The 17,072-nt window shown below is 38.7% G+C and overlaps 1 protein-coding gene across 1 annotated transcript in view; it reads left to right on the forward strand.

The window, feature by feature from the left end:
* The window catches only part of tmem135 (transmembrane protein 135), a 480,064-nt gene that overhangs the window by 200,461 nt on the left and 262,531 nt on the right, over positions 1-17,072 (forward strand). Inside the window, exon 5 of the mRNA XM_078545746.1 lies at positions 4,734-4,799. Within this exon, the coding sequence (XP_078401872.1) occupies positions 4,734-4,799 (66 nt within the window). The remainder of the gene's footprint in view (positions 1-4,733; positions 4,800-17,072) is intronic.

The following is a 17,072-nucleotide window of genomic DNA, read 5'->3' on the forward strand; positions in this document are numbered from 1 at the left end:
GAAAGCAGGCTGGACCTGGTAATGTGCAATGAGACAGGATTAATTAATGACCTCATGGTAAAGGAGCCTCTAGGTAGCAGTGATCATAACATGATTGAATTTTGCATTCAGTTTGAGTGTAAGAAATGTGGATCTAAGACGTTTTGAACTTAAATAAAGGCAATTACAGATTGGAAAATAGCAAACGTAACTCTTTGATTCAAGAAAGGAAGGAGATAAAAAACTGGAAACTATAGGCCAATTAGCTTAACATCTGTCATAGGGAAAATGCTGGAATCTGTTATTAAGGAGGTTATAGCATGGCACTTAGAAAATCTTAATGTAATCAGGCAGAATAAACGTGGTTTTGTGAAAAGGAAATTGCTTTTGACTAATTTATTAGATTTCTTTGAGCAAGTAACAAGCAACATGGTTAAATGGGAACCTGTAGATGTGGTGTACTTGGATTTCCAAAAGACATTTGATAAGGTACCACATCAGAGGTTACTATGCAAAATTAAGAGCTCATGGTGTAGGTGGTAACATTTTAGCATGGATAGAGGATTGGTTAATTAACAGGAAGCAGAGAATAGGGATAAATAGGTCTCAGGGATCATTGCTATGGCCTCAACTATTCACAATCTATATCAATGACTAGGAGGAAGAGACCGAATGTATGGTTGCTAAATTTGCTGATGACACAATGTTAGGTAGGGGAGCAGTTGTGAAGAAGACAAAAAGAGTCTGCAATAGGATATAGATAGGTTAACTGAGTGGCAGAAATTTAGCAGATGGAGTATAATGTGGGAAAATGTGAACTTGTCCACTTTGGCAGGAAGAGTAGTAAAGCAGCATATTATTTAAATGGAAAGAGATTGCAGAACTCTGTAGAACGGAGGGATCTGGGTATCCTGGTACATGAATCACAAAAACTTAGTAAGCAGGTACAGCAAGTAATTAGGAAGGCAAATGGAATATTGTCATTTATTGCAAGGGGAATGGAATATAAATGTAGGAAACTTTGCTTCAGTTGAGACTGCATCTGGATTACTGTGTACCATTTTGGTACGCATGATATATTTGCATTAGAAGCAGTTCAGAGAAGGCTCACTCGACTGATTCCTGGGTTGAAGGGGTTATCTTATGAGGAAAGGTTGAACAAGTTGGGCCTGTACCCATTGGAGTTTATAAGGATGAGAAGTGATCTTATTGAAACAAATTAGATCCTAAGGGAACTTAACAGTGTTATGAATGATGTACAATTTTAAGAAAGGTAAAATGATATCAGTTTCATTTAGGTTGTTGGTTAAAAGGGGTTAGAAGTTTAGTGATTGTGGTGGGGAAAAATGCCAAGTAGAAAAAACTTTACTGTTGCTAGCTACAGCAGTCAAGTGACACAGACACAGAGAAAAGACAAGGAAAAGAGTTCTGTGTGCCATAGAGAGGGGGCAGGAATCTTAAGTTCTCTGATAAGAGAGACTAGAAGGCTACTGGGGACAGTAATTGACTGAAGAGTCAGCTATAGAACTAAGTAAAGTGATTAGTTGAACAGAGGTGCTACAGGATGACTGAGTTTAGGGAATGAGTTTGGAGTGCGGTTTTTGGGTGTCTCAAGGAGAGATCTGAGTTGGGTGAAAAGCATTGAGTGAATGCTCAGGAATCCTCCGGTAGAAAACTGTTTCCAACCGTGGCAGTCCCATTCGAGAAGCCTTTGTGCCAAGCTAGTAGTGACTCTTCACTGGTTTACGTGTCTGTAAAGATATTGCTGGGGTAAAGGAATAGTGTGAATTTGAAGCATTGTCTTGTGTTTGTATTGAGACCTTTTCAACCTTTGTGCCTGGTGTAATATAGTTCATTTTTCCTGTTTAATAAATATTGTATTCTTTTCGTTAAAAGTTCATCAGACTCCTGTGAATTTGTTCAGTAATTTTCCTCCACAGTTTCTAATAAAAAGTTAGGACCTATCAAGCCAAGTCACTCTGGGATCTGACTTGTCCAGTATTAACAGCAGGTGGGAGTGTAACAACAGCGTTGATGCTGAGAGGATGTTTCCCATTATGGGGAAGACTAGAACAAGGGAACAGAGTTTAAAAATAAGGGCTCTCCCATTTTAAGATGGTGATGAAGATACATTTTTTCACTGAGGGTTGTCAGCCTGCGGGACTCTCTTCCCCAGAGAACAGTGGAGGCAGCGTCATTGAGTATTTTAAAGGATGAGTTAGATAGATTCTTGATTGACAAGGGAGTCAAAGGTTATAGGGGATAGGCAGGGAAGTAGAGTTGAGATCAGTTGTGATCTAATTAAATGGCAGAGCACGCTTGAGGGGCCAAGTGGCCTATTCCTGGTCCTAATTCATATGTTCGTATTATAGAAGGAACATTTAAGCCACAAACTGAATAGGAAAGATATTTGGGCTATTTTTACTGAAGCACAGAAGGCTTAAGAAAGACTTTTCACATATTGCCCCAGAGTTTCCAGTTGTACTAAAGGCAAAGATGTCAGTGCTCACCATTATTACAGGCTAAAACTGACAGCAACTTCTTGCATCTGCATATGCACAGTTTAATTTGGAGATCCAGAATTTGCTGTCAGAGATAACCTGCCCCTGCACAGGTGTGCTGTTGCAGCGTTTGATAATGGAATCAGCATAGAAATGACTATTAAGGTAAGGACTTAAACTAATTACCCATTATTGCATTCTCACTGTAAGAGCCAATTAAAAAGTTAAGCCTTGTTCTATCAGGTGTAACTCAAGTTTTAATGGTGTAATAAGTCATAATTACTGCTGAACAACTTCTCTGGCTCTGCACATATAGAGTGTCACTCCCTAAGAAAAAAATGCAGATTTTCTTTAGAACTAAAAATTATTTTAAAAAGTTTGTATTTTGCTATTTAAGTTTCTACCTTTTTCCCATGCTTCTGGCTTGTGACGACCTTTGACCCAGAAGCCGTAAAGTAAGACAAATTTGACATTTGTTTTAAAGGTCTGTGAAATCTGTAATTGTTTTTAGGAATTTTGAAAAGCACTTTTAAGAGTTTGCATCAATTGTTAAGGGTTCAATTGTAATTTTCTTGGATAATAAGAAACACTGGTCCATGTGACCTGGCGACTCTTGACCTGGAAGCAGTACCAACAGGCAGGCAGCTAAGAAAGAAGCCATGTGGCTGGCAGATGGAAAGGAGAACTGCAGACGCAAATGAGAGTGACAAGCAGAAGAGCTCGAAGGTGAAAGCGATCGGTGCACAGATGCAGACACAAAGAGAAAACAGATAGAGACAGAGCATTCTTATGAGGAGAAGAAGCAAATCACTCTAAGGAAGAAGTCACTTTTTCTGTTTGGCAGAAAAGGTGGCAGGAGTTCATTTAGGCCAAAAAGGCCTAAAACCTGGAAAGCTGTGTGAATAGCTCAGAGATGCACAAGAAATGTGTGTTTTGCCCAGAAGTGTCCAAACCGTGAACTGGGGTGTTATTGTTTGGTCAGTTGAAAAGGAACTCCGGACTGTCGTGACACTGGGAGAGAGGCATCATTGGAGTGTGTTTTGCTGTTGATAATCGTACCCATGAGACTCGAAGGTGAAAGCATTTGTCGATAGGTCTCCTGACCTACCCTGCGTGAATAAAGAACAGCTAACTGTGTAGTACCACATTTTTGTGATGAGTGATGCAAATGCTTGTGGCTGTGTAAGACGTATCTTTGTTGTACTGACTGTTTAAAGTGAAATTTATCTTTTTACCTGATGTATCGTTTGCTTGTTAATTCAGGTGTAATTTACGCTGGGTCTGATTTGTATTAAAGCAAAGCTACAAAAAGTGGAATCTTGTTGGTAATTTCCTCTTTGGCACTCATTTAGTAAATTTAGTTATTTTGGTTTCTGCACGGGGTTTATAACAGTCTCAATCTTTATTTTGCTTTCTGTGTAATGATTTAAATGCGATTTATAATCCCAGATTTTTACTTCCAGTTTTGTTTGTGAGAATTTTTTAATCCAATTGGTTGATCAGCCTCATTGCTGCCTTCCCTGTTCCTTGGTGCCACAGAACCCTTCTAGATGCATGAAATTCAAACTGACATTGGAATAGAAAGTCTGCACTCTTGAGCCCACTAAAACTTTGTGGGAAGCTTTTTTCAAGATTAAAGCCAAGCACCTACGCTTTGTAAAATCTGGGCTATTATAAAAATGAAGTGAATAGGGAAATACTGTTCCCTTAGGTTGGAAAGTCAATAATGAGGTGTGGTCAATTTAAAATCAGGAGAGTGGGGAGATGTTAGGAGTGCTTTCTTTATGAAGAAGATTGTTGAAGCGTGGAATACTTTTCCATGGGGAGTTATTGTGGCAGAGACATTTGCATCTTTTGAGGGTTAAATGGATAAATATTTGAGACAATTGCGGGGAGTGCGCAACACAATTGTTAACATTAGGGGACAGGAATCTATTTAAGGTATTATAAAATTTAATTTATATTATAAAATATGAGATTTCTGGAAAGTGTGCACAGCTGTAGGCAGGGGAAATTTTGAAACTTTCCAAATCTGGTTTATCCCTCGCCTACTGAATAGCATGAGAATTTTTTTTAAAGTATCATCTTTTAAGGACAGATGGATCCACAACATGAGAATTTTAAGAGGTTTGTTTCTAAGATGTAATATAAGTGCCTGCTATTGAAAACTTGTTCAGTGCCATGAGTAATATTTTAAAATGGTACCCATTAAACAACACATTTATGTATTCTTAAAATTGTCTTTCTTTACAGGCAACTGAGAGTATATTTCGAATGGCCGTAACAAGGGGTCTTATCACACCAGTTAAACATGGAGAGGTAAGAATTTATTAGAATATCTGCTTTTTATCATTTAAAATTAAAACTGAATTATTTTCATCTACCAAAGATGTTGCACCATTGACTGAGATAAATTATAAGGCTAAACTCAAAGTAGGTCAAACAAGTAACCTTTGATTTTTATGGAAGAGCGGGGGAATGTTAATATGATTGTGGCAACAATTTGGGAGTGTCAATTTGATTTTCAAGATTTTAACACTTACCTGACCTTTTTCTGCTTGATGGGGGTGGGTGTTCAAATCGAGGCCATGGCATCCTCCGGCCAGTATAGTGTTGCAGACTTTTGTGTGGTCATTTTATGTACCTAGTTAATCTGCATGTGCAAGCATATCTTTTAATTCAATTCTATATGATCAAAATGACTTTGGTTCCCAAAGAGAGCAATGAGTATGAGGTGTATCGAAAATCTGGCAGGCAGTAAATAGATGTAGCCAAGTTTTATGGCCAAAATTGAGTCAGAGTGCAAAACATTTCTGTAAAAAATGTTATGGTGGCTGGTATTTCCCAGAGTGAATGCAATTAGGTATTTGTCTTTCCTTAATCCTGAACTTTGCACTATGCAGTCTCTGAATGACATCTGTACAAGATGGACATGAAAAAGTTTAATTTTATTTATCAATAAACATCATCAAAGTACAAAGAATGGGTGGATTGACAGCCATCTGTAGGGAGTGGCATCAGAACTGGTTGTAGTACAAAATAAGGCAGAAGGATTTAGCTGAGCTGAAGCTACCATGGTATGGTAGATGATTAGCTGCAAAGATCAGAAGGAAGGAAATATATGAACGTTTGGCCCAAGTTGCATTAGTGACTGAGGACGGGGAAACATACTCACATGTTGTACAGAGCATATACTGTTCTGAAAAGCATCAAAAGCACCACTTATTACTCACAAGAAATCTGAAAACCAGAAATTGGCTATCAAAAAAATATCATTAGTGATCAGACCTGAATGCAGTATTCAAGGCGTGGCCCTATGAGAGCAGCTTCAGCATAATGACCTGGACTTAAAAACAGTACTGACTTGACTGGACAAGTCAATGTTGAATCTCCTGTCATTTTTCAGATTTCTTTCAGTCTCTCCTACACAGTTCATCTCTATTCATTAAATAATACATTTACTTTTTAGCCTCTGGCTCAGGTATAACATTCTTGCCTCTATTCAGAAGGTCATGGGTTCAAGCCCTACTGCACATAATCTACTTGAGCGCAGTACTGAGGGAAAGTTATGTTGTCTGAGGTGCTGTCGTTTAGATGAAATGTAAAACTGAAGTCCTGTGTGCCTGATCCGGGATGTCAAAAAATTTGATAGCATTAGTCGAGGAAATAGTGATTAAAGGTTTAAAAAAAAGTGTGGGTGTGTGTGAGCATTTGTGGTAGTAATATGATTAGGTGCATGGTTCGGATAAAATGTTGGTTTAAAAAAACACAGTGGCATCAGATTGGAATAAAACCAAAATTAGAAAGATGGGGAGTGAGCTAACTTGACTGAGGCGGAGAAAGGAATTGTCACGCAGGACTGTAGACCAAAAATGGGACCTTCAGAAATGAGGATTGTGCATCTCAAACCTGATACGACTCTTTTGAGAGGGTGGCATATTACAGATGGAGCAAATGCAACAGATGTAGTGTATTCAGATTTCAGAAAACCTTTGACAAAGTGTCACATAGAAAATTGGTGAAGAGTTAGGGGGAAGGTAGGAAATTAGATCTAAAACCTGATTAGAAAGGAGGAAATAGAGAGTAGAAGTCAAGGGCAGATTCAGAAATATGCCAAATATACAAAATAATGTTTAAAAAATTGGGGTGGCTTTCATTAGAACAGAGGAGATTATGGAGTGATTTGGTAAGGCAGGTTTAAAAATGTAGGGATGGGACAGTGAAGACAGAAACAGACTCTTGCCAGTGACTGAGCAGCCCAAACTGAGGCAATGTGGATGGATGATTAAATGTAATAAATTTAGGACAATGAGCAGGAGCTTTTTTTTTCATAGAACGTATGATGCTGAGGAATTCAGTCTTGGAGCTAGGTATTGAAGCAGAGAACATGTCAACATTTAAGAATAGGTTATATAGTGGTCGAAGGAAAAGGGAATAAAGTGCTATGGTAACAGGGTAGGTACATAGGATCAGGACCATTGTTTGTGTGGGGGGTAAGCATCTATACGGATTGGTTAGGGCTTAAAGTCTTGTTTTGTTGTAATTCTTTAAAACTACCCCCTCCCCCAGCTGACCCAGAAAGCAAAATAGAATATGCAAAATTAACCAATTTGCCTTACTTTTCTGAATCCCAATCCTTCATATTGATCAGGGCCCCAGTACTGACCCATGGACATTCAGTCAGTACATCCTCACATCATGTCACTAGTCCCCTAACTACTACCAGCTTCTTTATCTCTTTCCGACAATTCTTGGTTCACCTTGAAATGCTATTTTATCTCGTGTAGCAACTGTTCATGTGGAGCTTTATCAAACACTATTTGGAACTCTGGAAATACTTTAGCACTGGGCTTTTCCCTTCAGTGGTCAAGGAAGGTGAGGCAAGATTTGCCCCTTCTAAAATAAAAAACTGAAAATGCTGGAAATGGAGGTCAGGCATCATCTGTGGAGAGAGAAACAGAGTTAATGCGTGGGTCTAGAGGCAGTGTGGGGGAATGGGTACCAAAAACAGGAAGGAAATCACGTTGTACGGGCTCCACAACATGTCCCTGTCTGCAAAGGATTATGCAGGAATCGGGGTAATGGTGGGAATGGTTACCCACCTGGCGACAACAGGTAACCAATTAAGCCCTTGAGAGCTTAATGAAGGGCATTCTCCTGATGCTGACTGGATTTTCCAGCCAGTGTACTAGAGAAATGGTGGTATCCTCCTAGCAAGAGTCCAAGTAGATATCAGAGCCAGAAGACACTGCTCCAAAAATTGACCGCAACTACAGCAATGCCTGTTACTGTGGCGGGCTTTCATCCACATATCCAATGGCCCTGATCCTTTTGGCTGACTTATTTATCTCTTTTGTTGCCAGCAACTGGGAATAGAGGTGCCGTTGTGATTCCCTACATGCTTAAACAGTGCCTACTTCTGATGGTGGGGCTGCCAACCTCTGACTGCTGGACAGCCTCATTTTGGCCCTCCAGACTCTGGATTCTGTCTGCTGTCCTTATTTGGAAGGGTCTCCCAGAGGCAGACACTTAATTGGTCACCGCCTCCAAAATCGCCCTCTCAGCCCTAGTGCCTGCATTTATGGATTGCCGACCTGCAATTCATCCCGCTGGCGGGGTCAGGCCCTGGGAATGAAAATCCTGCCTGATGTTTCAGGTTAATGACCTTTCATCATTTGCCCTCCCTGAAATAGGGTGACTGCTTCTTATTTGCATATTGATTCTCTTCAAATTCCTTCTAGTTACTGGTTCAATTATTTGTTAGCAATATCAGAATAATCTGTAGATTTCTTTTATAATCTCTCTCGAAAAGCAGTATCATGTTAGCTTGTTTCCAATCCAGTGGGACCTTCCCTGTTGTCATTAATTGCTTCATGGTGATTGTTGTCTCTTCATTTTGGATTTAGCATCCATATTAGAGTGGTTTAATAAGTGATTCATTATATCTGAATGTTTCTGCACTGAGAACATTAATAAACCCATGGAAAGTTATACAAGTCCAAACTGATTTTCATCAATTAATCCTTCTTTTTTTCAATTGAATTCAATTGTTTTGCAATTAAATAATTCAACCATACAGTTTCCAGTTCAGATTGTGTCAGTCAGAGCTGTAAATATTATTGGCAGCTCCATCTGAGGAACTACTGCATACCTTGACAGAAGAGATTTTGAAGACATAATTCAGAAGTCACTTTTAACTTATAGTTATGTACACTGCATAGTAAATTGCCTAAAGAATTGAATTGGAAAATTACAATCTCAAATGCTTACATTTCATAGAGACAATTAAGCAAGGTAAACAGGACCGTGCAGAATTCTATACAATCTTTCAAGAGCAAGTTTAGCAGAGGATCATGCTCCATTTTTAGCTATCTTTTCCTACACACTTCACATAACATCGTCCTAAAGAAAACAAAATTAGTTTCAGAAGAAAAGATTACTAATATTTTCATTATTTTGTTAGAAAAGACTATTGCCCTGTTAAAACAATTTATGGCCCTGTGTATTTTAAATAGTGAACTCTAATTATGAAACCATGCAAGATGATTAATTCAAATGGAATCATTTGTAATGAAAATACACGTTAATTACAGATTAGTGATAACAGTTTGTGATAACAGGTTAGTTGGTTAGATTTTACTGACAATTTGCAGTTCATGTTGCAAGACAACTGTTGCGAAATTCTCAAAAGTTTGGAGTCCAATTGCTGTGTTTGCTTCAGCATTACACAGAAAGGATCTGAAGATGTCAACATGGCTCATTGATAGAGAAGATGGTTTTGAAGACCATCTTACAGTTCTCTGGCACATGTGAATTACTTCATCATGTTTAAACGCAAACTTAAAACTGAAGATCAATGCAAACTTGTATTTTTTAGACATTTATTGATAACAAATGCTATAATGTGCTGATATCGGTAATAATAGGTTGATAGTGGATTTTAATTGATACAAATCAGCAGCTGTATATAGAGATGACCATCTTGATCTAGACATGGTAGAATGAAAGATGAGCATTAATGAGGTTAGTCACAGCAATGCTAATATCTCTATCTTATCCAACTGAAAAGCTGCATATGTTAATGCTTTTAGAATGCAGAAATATTAATGTTAAACAATTTATTCTTTAATCTAAATCATCTTTATACCTTGTTCTTAAAATAGTTGTTATTCCATTCACTCAAAGCCACCTGCAGTCGCATGTTAGCTACTGTATAGAAAATGATACCAGTTTTGCTATGCCCACCTTTGCAATGCAGATGTTAAACATTTATAAAACCTTCAAATTAAAAAAAAATGCCTGCATATTGAAAGTTTGTGTTGGTATTTTGATATTCTGTATTTATTATATACACAACAGTTTAAGTAAGAGCAGGGTTTTTAAGAATAAGACTATAGCTATCACTTACATTGTGTTTGCTGACAATAGAAGATCTCATTCCATTGATAAATAAACATTGTAATGTTATCCACATATTTTACCACACCAAAAAGAAATATGCTAAAAAACCATATGATATGCTGACAGTTTCTGTAAGTACTTTTTTTTTTTATGTTATGTATTTTTATAATGTCCCACTTCATCAATGTAACATTGATTCTATTAACAGTAGCTAAGACCTGCCATATTTCTGCAGTAGTAGATTAGTACTTAAATTATTTCTGTATTACGTTAAGGGCACCATATAAATGTTTTTGAGACATTAAAAAAATGTAAACTACTTTAAATTAAAACAACTCTTGAAATATTTATACTGCTACTGCTGGAACATTCCCATTAGACAGGTTTTTAAGCATCTTCCATAAAAGTGTCAGTTCATGGAGTATGAAGTGAACTTGTTGCATGCATGACTGTATCGCTATTTAACTCGATAGTTGACCAAAAAAAAATCTGTGACTGGATTTTGTAATCTGCTATGGATGCACGGTGTCAGCAGTGAACAAATGATGTTAGCCATTCATTACACTTACTGTTGCTCACAAACCTTGGCTGGTGTTTTGCACTACAACTTACTGTGATTAGAAAGCCATTTTGGTGCAGTGCTCTCTGGAGGGGAACCGGGACCTGTGTGAACAGAGCAAGCAACTCTGTACAAAACCAAAATCGTGTGGATGTCTGAAATCTGAAGTAAAAGCGGAAAATGCACAGATGATGCCAGACCTGCTGAGTGTTCCTAAGCAACAATGTATCCCCTTAATCAGACTGAAGAATTGTTCCTTAAGTCTTGCACTCATCAGGACACTTTGCAAGAATACCAACATAAGGGGAAAACAACAACTTATAATGTATGTGAAGAGAGTGCTGATTGGTTGGCAAGTGGACTCTGCACCAGTGATGGTGACTGACAATTAACTGCCAAGCATTGTTTGAAATTTAAACCAGGCAGCTTGACACAGATTGGTCAAGGCATTGCCCTGAGGAATGAGTCAGCAAATGGCTGTCACTTATTTTGTTTCGTTGAAACAGGCACAATGTGTGTGCTGTTCTTTCCACATAGACAGTGAAGGACTCCTTCACATTTGCAAAGGCCAGACAGGGCTTGCATATCGAAAGCAACACTGATTCCATGTGCTCTTTTGAGATTGCTAACCTAATCACCAATGTTCCACTTAAGGAAGCCATAGATATTTGCGCTGTAGCACTATATCATGGTGATCTAGACTCACCACCATTGCGTGAATCAGTATTCATTGAACTTATGGACTTGGCAACTTGTGCAGTTGAGTTCAGTTTTAATGACACACGTATGCCCAAATAGATGGTGTTGCCATGGCCTTGCTAGGTCCAGCTCTAGCAAGCATCTTTGTTGGGTTCCGTGAGAACCATGTCTTTGATGGAATGATACCTAGCCTCCTGCCCTTGTATATTTCCAATATGTGGATGATACGTTTACTATATTTAAATGCATGTAATAATTTCCTTACATGTCTTAATGGGCTCCATCCTGTGCTCAAATGCACCTTTTGAAATGGAGCAGTTAAATGAACTCCCCTTCCATGATATGCTAGTTGAGAAATCTGCCAGGGGGTTCTCTACCTCAGTCTACCGCAAGCCTACCTTCACTGGTCAATGTACACATTGGGATTCTTACAGTTCCACATGCTATAAGATTAGTCTTAGTGGCAACCTTGTAAATAGGGCCTGAGCCATTTGCTCACCATGCAAGTTTGATGCTGAAATACGGCGCATCAAAGGTATCCTGCAGGATAATGGTTACCCTAATCAGATCATTTCACGCTGTATATCACACACACTCATGAACAGGCCTAAGGCCGGCATTTTCGATCCTGAAAAGTGCCCGGTCTACCTCTGATTACCCTGAAAGAGCAGGGTATCTCAAAAATTTGAGCAACAGGTGAAGCTAGCTGTTTCACACTGATACTATGCAATAGCAACAAGAGTGGTATTCGCCACTAACAGATGCTGCCATCAAGCCAAAAAGACGTCTGCCTATCACACAAATGAATAATGTGGTATATGAATCTCTGTGCCAGTATGATGCTAGGTATGTGGGCCACATGTCCCAAAGACTGGTGGGTCATATCAAACAGCATGTCCCAGCCGTTGTTTGCAACGGGCAAGGTACAAACCATATCCAGCCAGCCTGTGCTTGCAAAACTCAAAACACAGTGTCCAACATCAGTTGTGATTCTGCGATTGGAAACATTTGCTAAATAGTCCTCAGTGTGCTCAGAATTATGGGGACAACCAATTTAAGATTGTCAGTCAGGCTCACAGTGTGGTGCATTTGTGTGTCCTGGAAGCTACAAATATTAATACACAGGGCCCTGTTCTTTGCAGACAGAAAGAACATTTACACACATTGTGCCTCTTTCAGCTAAACAAAATAAGTGACAGCCATTCGCTTACTTTTTGGTCAAGCTGCTTGGTTTAAATTTCAAACAATGCTTGGCAGTTCATTGGCAGTCACCATCACTGGTGCAGAGTCCACTTACCAACCAATCTCACACACAGCATAAATTGTTGTTTTCCCCTTATATTTGTATTTTTGCGAAGTGTCCTGATGAGTGCAAGACGAAAAGCTTTGACATCTCTTTTTTCAGCAATGCTCAAGTTCTGTACTACTAAACAACTAATTGTTACTTAGCAGCATAGAGTGTGAACTAGAAAGTAGGGGCAAGATTTTGGCTGCATTGGCTAATTAAGGATGGCAGGCAGATTCTTAAAGCTGGAGGGAGGGTCAATAGAGGCCCACCAGCACTGAATGAGATGCAATGTGCATTACAGGCAAGGGAGAGCGAGAGTGCATCTCTATCTTGAGACACCCTCTTAGCACTTTTAAAATAGTTTAAATGAAAAATGGTTACCAATGGCGGACCACCATTGTGGAGGATGAGCCCCTCCAAAAGGCAGCTTGTGGCCGCGTAAGTGGGTGGGGGATGGGGAGCCTCAAAGTGATCTTGGAGCAGTGGACTCCCCTATCTGTTGCCAAGAGGCTGCCTCCAGGCATCTGCCATGCTCCTGATCCCACATGGGGCCCTCAGGCCAACTGGAAAGTTCCTGTTGGCCTCTGATCATTGGCCTTAATTGGCATGTTAATTGACTAAACAAGCTACCTTGCCTGCATGCCTCAGTTCTTGCCCACATATCAGGGCCAAGATCCTGCCCTATTAGTTAGAATAGTGAGTTGAATGCCAAATCATGTACAGAAATTGAAATAAAGAGAAGGAAAGAAACATGGGATTAAGATGGAGAGAAAAGAGAAAGAAAAAGTTACATTTAAATGTATTATGTTTCAACTCTTCAATAGTAATTAAAATATGACTGAATGAGACTTCACACTTTTAATTTTCTGTTCCAGAGAGATTGTTTGACAATAATTAAGACTTACACGCCACTAAAAATCTACCCACACTGGAATGGACAAGCCCTAACTTTTTCTGACATATTTAGTGGATACCTGTCACACAAGTACAGCAACTTCACAGATGAATTTCAATGCTGAGTCTCTTTGTGAGTTTCTGGTATAGCAAAACATCTTAAAGGAGCTGGTCAACTCAGACAGCAATTTCCTGATTTCCATATTTGGTTGTGTCTGCAATCACGAGAAGTCGTGGTCCAATTTTCACTTCAATTACTACAAAATATACGCTATTATTTACTGATATTTGTCCTAGGAGGAAACAAGAGAACTGTTAAAAATAGTAAATAAAAATAGTTTGTTTCAGTAATACTGGTAATAGGAATACTAAATATAATTGGACAAAGTTTTAATGGGTGAGATAATTTGTCACTGCTCTTTAATGTGGACTCCATTACCTTCAGGTGACCATGGATACTATTATGATGACCTCATCACACTACTGTCTGTTTTGTGTGCCCTTGAGGCTGTGGACTTTGGGTTTATTTCAGCAGCCAACAGTGCAGTGCGTCACACCAGTCTCTCTGTTTGTAAATGTAAATGTAATTAGGTCACTCATATCTGTTCTGCAATATCGCATAGCTGTGCAAAATCAGAAAAATTGGCTAAATCATTGCTGACATGATATGCAGGTTATTATGATTTAAGTATTGGGTGAAGAATGGTGCATAGATTATTTAAAATTTTTCTGTATGATATCATTATGATAGTTAAATAAGACATTACACAAGGTTTAAATTAGTTCCTTTATTTTATATATTATGAGAAAATTCAGTTTAAAAGTCCAAATAGAAAAGTGTCTCAGTTCAATTTGCCTCATGTATTATTGTAGCTGAGTAATATGTCTTTCATGCTGTGTAAACAGATTAGTCTTTTCTGGCTGCTAGAGCTAATTATTTGCCAAAGGAGCCATCATGCACCATTGTCCTAAACTGATTTAAATGCAGCAGTACTCTATGTTTTTGTATTTGAATCACTGGGGGTGGGTGGGGATGGTGGTGGTGGTTGGGGTGGGTGCAGAGACATTGAGTTATAATTTAACAGTAATCTTCTAATGCATATTTAAATAAATTAAGGGCAGTTGTTGGTTCAGAATTGATTAATCATATCTTAGAATACAGCGGTATGCAAATTTATATTACTCACACAAAGGCCATCTGGATGAAACAACACAATGGAATCATTAAGGCGCAGAGAGGGAGGAAATTCATCCTTTGGTACAATGGGGTCGTTGCAGATCCAGTGAAGGATTGTATGATCACCCCACTACAAGACAGTACAAAGACATTTTCAGAAAAATTGGGCCACAGGTCCATGCTGAGCTACCAACCCAAAATTCATTGTGTTACTTCCTGATCTGAGTCAAACTTGAAGACGAGGGCACAGTGTGAGGCTTAATGCTTTTCTAAATAAGGAAGCAATAACATTATAGTGTAAGTCACACTTGTGATTTTTTTTTAGCAAACTAACAATGGTAGGGGCACTTGTTTTCCTTCTTAGACTGGTGTTGATATCTGAAAGAAGCCAATAATAAAGAAAAAAAGTACTGACTCATTTTTAAAGATAAAAGGCACTGTTGGTAATTTCTAAATATTGAAGCAAAATAATTGTATAGACTGAGCGCTGTTGAATTTATAACATGCAAAGGTAGACCCTCTTCATGGTAAAATGGCATGCTCTGGAGCTTGTGTGCATTTGTTTTCCATTGTGTACAGTAATTGGAATAGATATTTGGATCAATGAACTACAGAGTTGTTCAATAGCAACTAATAGTTGTTCATGCTATTGAACAACTATTATGATTAATATCTAAGAAATAAAATTTGATTTAATTCCCTTCCATATTTAAAACTGAACTTAAATCAAACCTTATCTTTTCCAGTTATGTCTGCAGCCCCATAAGACCTGATTTTAATTACTTCAGTGTATCTGTAGTTGCTGCTTTGCCGAGAAAGTGGCATGTAGAATTTGCAACTTCTGTGCGTTAAGAATATGTACTGAACAACAGTTGATGAATATATTGTATGTTGTATTATATCATGTGTCATGCCTCTCATCACAAAATCTTCCTTAATTACTGTTGATTGACACCTTTTCAGAACGTGAAAGTGATCTGATGCGTGAAATTTAAGGCATCAGCAATTAGAGGGTTTCTTGAAGTAATACGTTGGTTCTTATTTTCAGGCAGTGTCTCCAGAGCTTGTGTCCCACTAGCTCGGAGTACTGGTGAGTTTGCCAAATAGTCATCTGAAAGACTAAAGTTCTGTAGTTGCTCTGTGCAAAGGGAATTTAAATTACGGTATGAAGATATACCAAGAGCAACTCCAAGATGAGTTTAGTGAAGCTGTAATTGATTTTACTTAATTTGTATTACTAAATTTGAACCCATAATTCTAATGCGGTGTGAGTATGCCTTATGTATCTCTTGTCTGTCTCTATATGTCTATTTGTGTCCCTCACTCGCTCTAATTTGTGCTTTCTCCCTTCTCCACATCCTTCACCACCTCCCATCCTACCCCTTGTGTGCATGTGACATTGCTAATAGCCAGTGAAAATGAAGCTCAGGGCCTAACTTCAGTCCTGATGATGCTCAGCATTTAGTTGTCACCTATATTTGGTAATAAAAATGTAAACATTTTTAGATCTTAGTTCTGTCTTGTTACACCTTTTAAATGCATAGTTCCTGTTGCAAATCTTCATAATTGCTTTTAATTTTGGACTAACTTCCAAATATCCTTTAGTTGTCAAAGCACTGTAATCTATCTAAATGCAAGCCATTGAATTTGTAAAGCAATGTATGCTTCATCTGATCCATTAAATCTTTGCATGCAGGTAGTATTAACATTTCATAAAACATTTAATTGTTGCAACGTTCACCATCTATTCTGAGTATCCCCTTTTCAGCTCTGCAATTCAGAGGGTGTTGAGTGGGGTGTAATAGTAGATTGGAAATCAGGAAATTTGGACTGTACTGGCAGCTTGAGGGCTGGTGTATCACACTGTTGCATGAACCGCTGATTTGATAGTAAGTCTGTCCCTTGTCACTTCTCACCAAGATCCTCCCATGCCCCACAATTATGTGACACCATATGGCACTTCAACAGGCTGAAACTGTTATGAGTATGATTGGCTAAATTCGGGTGCTGTAGCTGATTTGGTATATGAACAAATAGTTTGGAAACTCACTTTTGGCTGCTGTGCCATAATGCAGTATTTGTTGCCTGTTGGTACTGGAACCATAGTGCAACAGTTGACAAGATTTGGGGAATAAAAGTCATTATTTTTTCAAATCCTTCCTACTGGATGATACACACCAAATAGTCCAGCCATTCGGAGGGGGAGGTTGTGGCGTAGTGGTATTGTCACTGGTCTAGTAATCCAGGGACCCAGGGTAATGCTCTGGGAACCTAGGTTTGAATTCCACTACAGCAGGTGGTGGAATTTGAATTTAATGAATATTTGGAATTAAAAAAAAACATTGTTGTAATGTCCTTCAGGGAAAGAAATCTGCGAGGGAAGCACTGAGGGCGGTAAGGGCACAGAATGTACTCTGGGTGGGGGACTTCAATGTCATTACCAAGGGTGGCTCAGTAGCACCACTACTGACTGAGCAGACCAAGTCCTAAAGAACATAGCTGCTAGACTGGGTCTGCGACAGAAGAACATACTCGAGGATGAGAGGGAAAAACATACTTGACGTGATCCTCACC

Source organism: Cetorhinus maximus, chromosome 7, assembly GCF_964194155.1.
Source record: "Cetorhinus maximus chromosome 7, sCetMax3.hap1.1, whole genome shotgun sequence".
Classification (NCBI taxonomy): domain Eukaryota; kingdom Metazoa; phylum Chordata; class Chondrichthyes; order Lamniformes; family Cetorhinidae; genus Cetorhinus; species Cetorhinus maximus.